This window comes from Hypomesus nipponensis, chromosome 26 (genome assembly GCF_054491055.1).
Source record: "Hypomesus nipponensis isolate SF chromosome 26, ASM5449105v1, whole genome shotgun sequence".
NCBI classification, from domain to species: Eukaryota; Metazoa; Chordata; class Actinopteri; order Osmeriformes; family Osmeridae; genus Hypomesus; species Hypomesus nipponensis.
The window spans coordinates 6502789-6514062 of NC_140386.1; the positions used below are offsets into that span (position 1 = coordinate 6502789).

Here is an 11274-nt window from a genome sequence, read left to right on the forward strand (position 1 = left end):
TCTCACAGTCTTAATTGAAACTGAAACTGTTATGTTCCACTCGGATGGCTCACTAATAGCGAGGAATTCAGTGACCAGTCTTGGGAAGCAATTATAAGCCAAAACCGTACGGCTCCATTTTGACAGGGAGCTTTGCCAAGGAAGAGTGGAATACAGTTTAGTTGAGGAGGGCAGGGGAGAGGAGGAGAGGAGAGGAGAGGAGAGGAAAGGAGAGGGGAGAGGAGAGGGAAGGAGTCGAGGGGAGGGAAAATAGAAGAAGAAAAGAAAAGAGGAGAGGATGTCTCCTAGTTCATCACAAGACGAGGTGAAGTGCTCTTTATAGACCTTAAGCTGCCTTTAGTTTCCTCACTGATCAAGAAGGACCGAGCAGCCAACACATTGGACCAGTCCCTCTCCCCCCCCCTCCCTCCCTCCCTCCCTCCCTCCCTCCCTCCCTCCCTCCCTCCCTCCCTCCCTCCCCCTCCCTCCCTCCCTCCCTCCCTCCCTCCCTCCCTCCCTCCCTCCCTCCCTCCCTCCCTTCACCCCCCCCTCCCTTCACCCCCCCCTCCCTCCCTCCCTCCCTCCCCCCTCCCTCCCCCCCTCCCTCCCTTCACCCCCCCCCCTCCCTCCCCCCCCTCCGTCCCTTCACCCCCTCCCTCCCCCCCCTCCCTCCCTTCACCCCCCCCTCCCTCCCTCCCTCCCTCCCCCCCTCCTTCCCCCTCCCTCCCTCCCTCCCCCCCTCCGTCCCTTCACCCCCCCCTCCCTCCCTCCCTTCACCCCCCCCTCCCTCCCTCCCTCCCTCCCCCCCTCCTTCCCCCCTCCCTCCCTCCCTCCCCCCCTCCGTCCCTTCACCCCCTCCCTCCCCCCCCTCCGTCCCTTCACCCCCTCCCCCTCCCTCTCCCCCCCCCCCTCCCTCCCTCCCTCCCTCCCTCCCTCCCTTCACCCCCCCCTCCCTCCCTCCCTCCCTCCCTCCCCCCTCCTTCCCCCCTCCCTCCCTTCACCCCCCCCCCTCCCTCCCCCCCTCCGTCCCTTCACCCCCTCCCTCCCCCCCCTCCCTCCCTTCACCCCCTCCCTCCCTCCCTCCCTCCCGTCTAAAACACCAATCAACAGAACTCGATGAGTTTGAGCCCAGTGCTGGAGAGGGAGGAGGACAAGAAGGAGGACTGGTTCACATTCATCATCTGTTGTCGTTTTACATGCAAGGGATCTGAAATCCAAGCTCTAACTGTCAGTTGGCACAAGTCCAGATGAAGCCGGCTTGTAGATACTGACCAGATCTGTCTGGAGCAAGCGTTAACGCATCTGTTCATGCAAATGCAGCTATAGAGACGTACACCAGCTCAGTAAGGTCATCGGAGAAGAAGTGGAGAAGGGCAATGTTTCTTTCCGGCGTATGATTATTAATGACTTTTAATTCTGCATTAATCCGCCCCGCGGCCCAATTTGACCTTAAGTGATTCACTGCAGATTTTCTTTTCATTAAAATAATGAATGTGGAACTCAAACGCAGAGAGCCGCGTCTTTCTGGCCGCGTTTGCGCCATAATCTCTCTCTCACATAACAGAGCTAAATGCCCCCACTTCCCCGCCAATATGCATTAACAAAGGTTTGATGAGACATTTGCATTGAACGGAAAAAGGTGACGGCCCGGTTCCTTGTGTTTGCCGGAGATTTCCTCGACTCGTTGCCGCTGTGTTTGGGCTGCCTTATTAGCCAATGCGGTGGGAGGAAGGGGAAACCGTGATGAACTTTGATCGCGTTGAAAAGGTCAGAAACTGATTGGCTCTGAGTGTGTTTGGTGCGAGCAGTCCTGCAAAAGTAATGTAAAGACGGAGAGCCAGTGACCTTATGCAGCGCCTTCCCCCTCAATCTGAGGGGCTGGAGTCGAACGGAGTGGACTGAGATGAAGAAGTCAGCGAAGAGAACTTGATTGGTTGATTAGAAGAAGCGGCCGGAAGCTCCTCTTTATTGAGATGTTTGGAGGAATGAGGGCGAGCCTGGCAGAGAATTGCGTCTTCAAGTTTACGGTTCACCTCCCTCCCTCTCCCCCGGATTTGCACCTTGACCACCAAGAAACGGAGAAAAAGAGAGAGAGGCGAGGTACTGGAAGCGAGGGGGCAGTGGAGGAATATCTCACCGTGGCAGCCGTGAAACAACAACACCGGGAGCTTCTGGAAGACGGCCCCGAGGAAGACACGGAGACACGGAGGAATGCCACGGCGGATCCAGGCGTGACCCCCCCCCCCTCTCACACGGACTCATTGCGGACGGGACCCAGCAAGAGGGGGGGGGGGGGGGGGGCATGTCAGCCGCTTGGCCCACTCAGAGGGCCCCTCAGCTATGACATCGTCACGACATTGACCTTGATTGATTGTTGATTGGAGTCGAGGCCTCTCGGACATCCTAACAAGGCCCTTACGAGCTCCAATGCGCGACTTCTGGCAGATACGTCCTAAATGCCGTGAATATCGGCATATCAAATCTGTTTTCCGACTCATTTATCTATTTAGAGGGGCGTAAATGGCACTGGAGGAGGTTGATTGGTGGGAACTGTGCTGTCGTGATGTGCTGGTAGCTGGCTAGCTGAGGCTAGCTGAGGCTTGGGGCATTCGGGTGAGTGCACAAATATGGCATTGCCGAGCCAAGGCGACTGGAGGCCACATGCTGTGACATAATATCAATGTTGGGTGACATTTTGATTACGCTGCTTTTTTGTTGTTAAAATCCATTTCATGTTCCCTGGCCTTTTTATCCAACACAAATGAGACATTTTCCAAGAAAGCAATTAGCTTCTCTTTTCACAGAAACTAATTGGTTTGATTGTTGTTATTATCAAGTCTCTCTCCGCATGCCCATTTCCTGATGTCACCTTGCTTGGTACCAAATGTGGAGAAAACGTTTGGCGCCGCGTTCCTCACATGAGTAAACCCAGATCTCTCCGTGTTTTCAACAGAAAAGCCACCGCAGAAGTGAGGGGCGCGATTTGGACCCTTCCGTTGAGTGACAACTTAGCAGGGAGACAGGATATCACCACTGTGATTCCTTTGTGTCAGTTAGTGCCCTATTAATCACTCGGCAATCTCTGCCGGCTTTCCGGTTATCGATCACGGAGGCTGTGCGCCGCTCCCGACTCGAGTCGCAACCCGACTCACACCGCGTGGCTTGTTCCAGAGACAAGGAGCCCTAGAGAGACTGATGACCGCCTTGAATAAACCGGAGCTTCGGAAATCCTGAAGCTGAGCCACATGCTTCGGTCACAGTAAATGTTAACTGACCCTGTGGACCATCAAGGCAAATGTCAAAATAGCTTAGCAGGAACCTTCTAGAATTTTGTGTCTGGTATATTCCTGGCTAACGCATGAACCACTCTCTGGCACGCTGCAAAGCCTACCCACAATGACAGACCCCATTCAGAGGGAGATAAAGTATCCGAACGCAGATTCAAAAGCACGTGGGCCCAGCTAACTTGATGCGTGTTAAACTGTTATCTGCTTCGGAAATGTAATCGTGATGGTCATTGTCCAGATTAATTAGCGCTACCAGATGGTATCGCAGTGTGGACAGCTGGCAGAGAAGCGTCTGCTGCCTGTCACTGTCTTCTTCCTCATAACACTTTTTCCAACTTTGTTGTCGCGCCTGTCACAATCGTCAGGAATCTGTCATCTCCTTTCCACCAGGTGGACTTCGATGCAGCGGGAGCTCCCTCCAGTGGCGGCATCCGGCAGTGCGGTCACAAAGACTTGCTTCAGGGCATTGGTGGAGTTGTTCTTCTCCTAGGTTTGCTAAGCCTCTTTCATCCACCACTCTGTCAGGAGATCAATATTAGCCTCTTTAAGATGGATTGCCTCCTCCGGAGAGAATGTTATGTTGTTTTAACTCTTCGTTCGCATTCGTCGGCTGCGGTGAAGTATTCAGAGGCACCTACTTGCGTTGTTTTAGTGCTGGGCTTGGGTGTGGGCTAGGGTTGCTCTCGGGCAGTCAGTGTTTTTTTCTAGCTAAAGTTAGATGCCAGATACAGGGAAACTATAACATGCTGTTTCACATCGGAAACAGGATTCACTATAAGACAAGCTGTCTGTCTTATAGTCTGTCTGGTTTGTTTAAATCCACATTTCATTCGGTGCACAACCCTATTATAACAAGGCTGGATTCCCTTGCTACATTGAGCTTTCATAGTTTTATAAAGTGGGGAAACTGTTTGTGAATATCTTTTTATATTTTTTTGGGTTTGCCTGCCAGGGCTTATCGGCATGCTTCAGTGAGGTTGTTGATAAGAAGGATGTGTGTGTGTGTGTGTGTGTGGGGGGGGGGGGGGGAGGCAGCCAGTTCCTGTTCACACATGCTTATCTGGACCGCACCAATACCACCCTGTCACCCGCAGTTTGTTTCAAAGTCAATCCCTGGTCACCTGTGTGTGCATGTGTCCTGGTAGCAGGGAAGGCGGGGGGGGGGGGGGGGGGACAGGTTTGGTACGTGCTGTGAAATCAGTGTGTGTGTGGGGGCGGCGGGGGGGCGGCGGGGGGGCGGGGGGGGTGCAGACTTTGTGTGTGATGCGGAGTCAGCGGGAGGGGGGTCTCAGCCCATTGGCTCCTTCATCAAACTCCTCAGGACAAAAGGAACCCGGCGTGGCGGGTGGATGTCGGTTTCCAGGAAGAGAGGTTTTCCACATGGCTGAATTGATAAAGGGATATTTAGGACCCCTCACAGAGTTGGTTTTGCCCTCAGCCGGCATGTAGAAGGTTGTTTTGAAGGGAGTGGCGGGGGGGTTTAACATTAGGGACAGTTTGACATGTGCTGTACACTGTGGTCCAGAACGGGTCACCTGGCTGTGTGGGGGGGCCCGTCCTGAGCCACAGCCAGCTGGAGAAGTGGACATCTCCTGTCCACCCCTGTCTTAGAGGTCTGGGTGGGTCTGGGTGGGTCTGACTGGATCTGGATTGACCTGGCTGGATCTGGCTGGATCTGGCTGGGTCTGGGTGGGTCTGGGTGGGTCTGTGTGGGTCTGGGTGGGTCTGGATGGGTCTGGATGGGTCTGGATGGATCTGGATGGGTCTGGATCCAGTTCCTGCTGTGCCAGTGTGATATTCCTCCTCCCTTCCAGTCACCTCACAAGCACACGCTGTCTCCGAGAGAAAGCTCTGCTGGGCTACAGGAGGACCAGACACACAGTCTCACACTGGTTCTCATAAAAACCCCACCTGCCAGGAGGGATTTCACAGGTCTCAGAACTCGCTTTGCTGCCCAAAAAGACTGCTTTTGTGCTGAAATACTCCCTGTTGATTACTGCACAGTGAACTATCATTTAGGGTTGCATTTCCAGTAAAGCCTGAAATGTGTCTTACCTACACGGCGAATGATGTGGATGTAATGGTTGGCTATTTGGAGAGGCATGGTGCGTGTGCGTGTCTGAGAGAGAGTGTGTGTGGTGTATGTACCGGGTGTGAGCGCATGTGTGTGTGAGAGAGAAAGCATATATGTGTCTGCATGTGTGTCCCTTGCTTGTGAGCGTGCGGGTGTGTGCGTTTCTGTGTGTACGTGCGTGCGTGTCTGTGTGAGTTTAAAGAGGTTTCGGTCCGAGAGAGCATACGATATTGAAATAGACATTTTTGGGGTATCCTACATGATTTAGGTGCTCTTCGCCTTCAGGTTCAGAGGGAAGTGTCATAACATGATGCAGGACATTCACTGGACACCAGAGGATCAGTATAAATATACAAACCCACAATGTGTTTGCTACGATAAATGTGCTGTCCACAGTTCAGTGGCTGAGAATTTTTACTGCAAATTAAAATGTCACAAGTTCAATTCCTCCCCCCCCCCCCCCCTTCGCTCTGTGTCGCTTGGGGTAAAAGCGAAATAAACACGTTATTGCACTTTCAGGGTGGGAGTCTGTTTTGGAGAGACTGAACGTGTCTGGCAAGAGGCTCCCTCAAACTCGCAGTTTCCACCGTCAGCTTGACTTCGCACCCAATGAGCAGATCTTCTTCCCCATGAAGAACGCGAGAGATGTGTTTATTACATCTCTCCCTTGGGGGCGCGCCCTCTCATTCTTCATCCCAACGTTTTCCCTTTTGCAGTCGAGCGGTGTAGCAGCACCACTGAGCAGACGTCAGAGAGAAGCAAAAGAAAAACAGGTGACTTCGCAGTCACGCTAACCTTGGGCTTATCTGCACCTCTGCGTCGAGGCAGATTACACAGCCTAGATGAGTTGCCTGTTTACCCCGAGCACGGCGTGGTCTCTCTGGGGAACGGCGGCGAGATGACAGGCTTCTGCTGGAGCTCGGTGTGCGGGCCCCAGCACGGAGGAGGCTGGGTGGGCCCCACGGCGCTGCTCTGCGTCTACGGATTCAGCTCCATGCTGAGGCCCACGGAGCCGTTCCTCACCGCGTTCCTCATCGGGCCGTACAAGAATCTGACCGTGCATCAGGTAGGGAACTCTGCTGAGATGCGTGTGTGTGTGTGTGTGTGCATGGGTGTGTGTGTGTGACAAAAACAGACCCAGCGTCTGCCTGTCAGTCTTCTAATAGTTCAGTCAAATCAATGACCTACACATCGACACCCCATGCACCATACTCTCGTGATTTGTAAAGCACCATTAGTAAAAATGTGGCCTCTAATTTTAAATTAACCTCCTGTTAATGATTAATAATAATAACTGCAAATCACGAGGCCGTAGGGATGAATCCCCCCTGTGTCATTTTGATGTCATTGTCATGACACATTTTTTCGGGGAAAAAGCGCCCGCTAACTGAATCTGTCGTCGTTATTTCCCGCCATGTGGATTCCGACCGAAGGTGACCGAGCAGGTCCTGCCGGTGTGGGCCTACTCCAGCCTCCTCCTCCTCATCCCCGTGTTCCTCCTCACCGACCCCCTGAGATACAAGCCCGTGATCGTCCTCCAGGCTCTGAGCAACGTGCTCGCCATCCTCCTCCTCCTCTTTTGCTCCGGCGTCTCCTCCGCCCAGGGCGCCCTCTTCGTCTACAGCTTGGCCACGGCGGCCGACGTGGCCTACTTCTCCTACATCTACACCGTGGTGCACCCCAGGCACTACCAGCGGGTGACGAGCTACGCCCGCGCCGCCGTCCTCCTGGGCTACGCGGCCGGGGCGGCTCTGGGCCAGCTCCTGGTGTCCCAGTGGGGGGTGGCCCTCTACTGGCTCGCCGTGACCACCCTCGCGTCCCTCTGCCTGGCGCTCTCCGCCGCCGTCCTCCTTCCCATGCCCGGGAGGAGCCTGTTCCGGAGGGAGACCCGGGCGGGCGGAGCCCCGGGCGAGGACGGCCCGTCGGAGCCCGAGGGACGGGGGGCGTCCTGGGGCGGGAGGGCCACGAGGGCCGGGCGGGAGGCGGAGGCTGCCGCGCGGAGGCTGTGGAGGGACTGGAGGGAGTGCTACTCGTCGGCGGCAGTGCGCTTCTTCTGCGTGTGGGTGGCCGCGGGCCGCTGTGGCTTCTATCAGGTCTCCAGCTACGTGCAGCTGCTCTGGGAGGCCAAACAGCCCAGCGACAACTTCACCGCCTACAACGGAGGGGTGGACGCTTTGGCCACGCTGTCAGGTAACTATAGCAACTAACTAGCTGGGTGGGGCTGTGTGGTCAGTGGGGGACTCTCAGCTACTATTTGAAGTGAGGGGGAGGGAGGGCTGGAAGGCCCATAAAAGTTAAGGAACCCTCTAGAAGTGAGAGAAAAAATGCTGTTAATACACACATTACCCCTGAACACTGCTCCCCAAGGCCTAAAACTCACCTTTGTGGTTTGAACACATCCTTTCAGTTCGATTCCCCAGTAGCAATTCTATGAAGATTCATTTAGACCAGGGAACAGCCCTAATTCTTGACAATAACAACCACTCTGCTAAGACTATTCCGTAAAGCCCTTTGCAAAGGGTAAACAATGAGTACCACATGAATTAGTCTGTTTAATTGCAATCTCCCTTCTCCAAATGAACCCACCCAGCGGGAAACCATCCGCAGACTTCTCTCCATTGATTCTAAAGCAGAAACATTTCCTGTATTCCCAGGAAACCGCTAGCAATTACTCTGTGTGAATAGCAGCCTGCTGTGTCCTTCAGGTGCAAAAGTTCCCTCCCGATATAGATTAAATTCGAGGCAATGTTTGTATTATTTTTTTTTTGGTCTATTTCACATTTTATATTTCCCTCAGGAATTGAGTTATGCAAGAGTACCTTGCCTGCAGTCAGTAACAACAATTTAAATGTAGGAGCGTTTATTATAGAGATCAAACGACAGTGGCGAAGATGTGATGATATGTGTTATAGTGCACAAACAGCCGTTTCTTATTCGGCCATTACCGGAATGACCAAAACATCAGACCATCGTGAACCCAAAAACGGAAATCGCATCGCATTTAAATGAGGAACTCGTCCTTCTTTCCATTTGCAGCGATTTCCCTTCGCTTAGCAAGGGTTAGGGCAGGGTCTTGAATAATGACCAGGAATGTGTTCTCGCGTGTTTAATTTCAATTCACGTCATTATCGCGTCCTAGCGGAGGGATTAGCTTCGATGCTGGGCTATTAGCCCACGGCTCCTCTGACCCTGCGCCGGTGGCTGTCAGCCTGTCCGGCGCAACGACATCATTTCCATCGGGCTCATCCCTCTCCACAGGCCAGCAGCATAGACTGATTACATACAGCTCTAATACGGAGAGTGGTTGGTGGTGCTTATGCCACGCTATTAGTATTGATCTACTGGGGCGGAATAAAGTGATGAAATGTCTGCTTTAAGTGAAATGATTAAAACAGGGTGGGTTATCAGTCATTATTAGACTGAGGAGGGAGAGGGGGAGAGAAGACTCCATGTCCCTCTGTTATTAGAGCTGAATGTCTCAAAAAGTTCTTCATTTACCCAATTACCTGCCCCCCTCGTGGCTGAAATGAAATCCTGCCGACAACGCCAATTGATGAAGAAAGTGTTTTGTCCGTCTCTTCATATACGGAGTGACTAAGTTCAGTGGCGTTCTGGATTTTAATAAGGATTAACAATCTGCAGATTGGGAGAGAACCAGACCTCTGACAATAAATGACAACACAACACCAGGCTTAGGTCTCAATCATGTCTCTCTCTACTCTGAAGGACAGAGGACCATCTTTTATAGGGCACAAGAATGTAAACATAGATAGTGACAGTAAGGCAGTAATGACGTTACAACAGTCTCAGAGAAAGAGATTCATAGCTCCCAACACATGACCACTCTCAGACTAGAGTTTACCCAGTACATTCTCCTGATCCCAGACATCTATTAACCCTGACACTTAGACACAATCTACTCTTATTAATAGCAAGCTTACGTGAGAACATACTAACTAGTATCCAATGACTAGTTCTATTGATTAGTGAATAATGTAAGTGCACAGGAAATCACAAGTTCTTCCACATCTATATCCATTTGTCAATAAAGTACTCTGACATTAAAAAGACTGTATGCTAAATGTCGTATTGGGCCCTACCGATCTTTCAAATGTCTACTGCAACTTGTATGATTTATCGTGGCTGCACCAGTGGAACTTAGTAATGCCACACACACACACACAGGTGGGAGACACACATACAGACACACACATGCCCAGGTGCCACACACACATTCATAAACACACCCAGGTGCCCACACACCTATCCACACCCAAACACCCAGTTGCCACACACACACACCCACCCACACCCAGGTGTGATCTGTGTTCCAGGGGCAGCAGCCTCCGTAGCAGTGGGCCACGTGGTGCTGGACTGGTCCGTGTGGGGGGAGCTGTTCCTGGGGGTGTTCACCGCCCTGCTCGCCGGAGCCCTCTACCTGATGGAGCTCACGGGCAGCATCTGGGTCTGCTACGGCTGCTACGCCCTCTTCAAGACCGTCTACATGCTGGTCATCACCGTGTGCACGTAAGGGGGCGGGGGGGGGGGGGTCGGACGGCTGAGCAGTTAGGGAGTCGCGGGCTGTTGATCCGAAGGTTGCCGCTTAGATTCCCGGCCACCGCCAAATGACGTTGTGTCCTTGGGCAAGGCACTTTACCCTACTTGCCCCCGGGGAGAACGTCCCTGTACTTACTCTAAGTCGCTCTGGATAAGAGCGTCAGCTAAATGACTAAATGTTAATGTAAACTAGAGTTGAGTGTTTCAAACGCGAGTGTTTCCTTTCAAAGGGCACCGAGCGTGTCTTCACTTCACAAGCGGGGGTTCCCGTTGAGGACCCTGTGTTGAATCAGGTTCATATGTGGGTGGGTGTAGGTAAGTCACGTGACAAATCAACTGTCGAATCAACACCCCCGCTGACTCACCATGCTGCCGATGAAAACCCATCGATCCGTGGGGTCGATGAACGAACGTTGAATTGCGTTTGCTCGCTTCCTGTTTGTTAGCCTAGACATGGAGACATGGTGGTGCAGAGGCAGAACACTGACCTGGGCCATCTTAGTTTTCAGATCGCCCGCAACTTGAGCCGGGAGCGCTACGCCCTGGTTTTCGGGCTCAACTTCTTCACTGGCACGGCCCTGCAGAGTCTCCTCACGGCCATAGTAGTCAGCGGTCTGCGGCTGGCCATCACCACACAGGTAGGGGGGCGGATCGGAAATGTGGGAAGACATTCACGCGCCCATACCTTCCACGCCCCCACTTCTCCACCCATCTCTTCCCTCTCTCTCTCTCTCTCTCTCTCTCTCTCTCTCTCTCTCTCTCTCTCTCTCTCTCTCTCTCTCTCTCTCTACCCCCAGTTTGTCGTTTACGCCTCCTCCTTTGCCGCCATCTCCGTCCTGTTCCTGCTCCGGGGGGTGTGCACCGTGCTGAGGGTCAGACCCAGGACCGGGGAGAGGTCCGGCCCAGCAGGTGGCCAGTCCGAGACCAGCCCTGACGTCACGGAAGTGCCCCACACGTGAGAGCGGGGCACGTGTCGCTGGCCTGCGGTCTGAGCCGTCACGGCCTCCTTTCGGCCTGGAGTGAGTGGGTGTCCCTGCGCTCGAGAACGGCAGGTTCTGTCCCGGCGGTGTGGGAAACAATCTTGAATGCATTGTCTCCATGCGGCCACTAGATGGGAGTATAACCACACCTTCACTTCCCCGGAAAAGAGATTCTCTCATCTCGAGCAATCCACCGCAACCTCACACTGTGCCTTACGACATGAGAAAGTGCTGTCTGAATGTGATATTTCTATGTAGTATAACCATTATATACATAGCCATTAACTCATATAATAGGTTTGTTTTGTTTTGTGACTATGCCTTGAATAAACATGGTCATCATTTTTGGCTTCAACATTTTATTAAGATGGATGTGCTGCAATGTTATATATAATCC

The 11274-nt window shown here is 53.0% G+C and overlaps 1 protein-coding gene across 1 annotated transcript; it reads left to right on the plus strand.

Annotated features, from left to right (window-relative positions):
• Positions 1-6238: 6238 nt before the first annotated feature.
• On the plus strand, positions 6239-11035 carry LOC146221189 (thiamine transporter 1-like). Its single transcript, XM_084692305.1, has 5 exons — positions 6239-6406; positions 6774-7530; positions 9675-9867; positions 10400-10535; positions 10695-11035. The coding sequence occupies exons 1-5, from the start codon at positions 6239-6241 to the stop codon at positions 10854-10856; spliced, it is 1416 nt and encodes a 471-aa protein (XP_084548431.1). The 3' UTR covers positions 10857-11035.
• Positions 11036-11274: the final 239 nt, after the last annotated feature.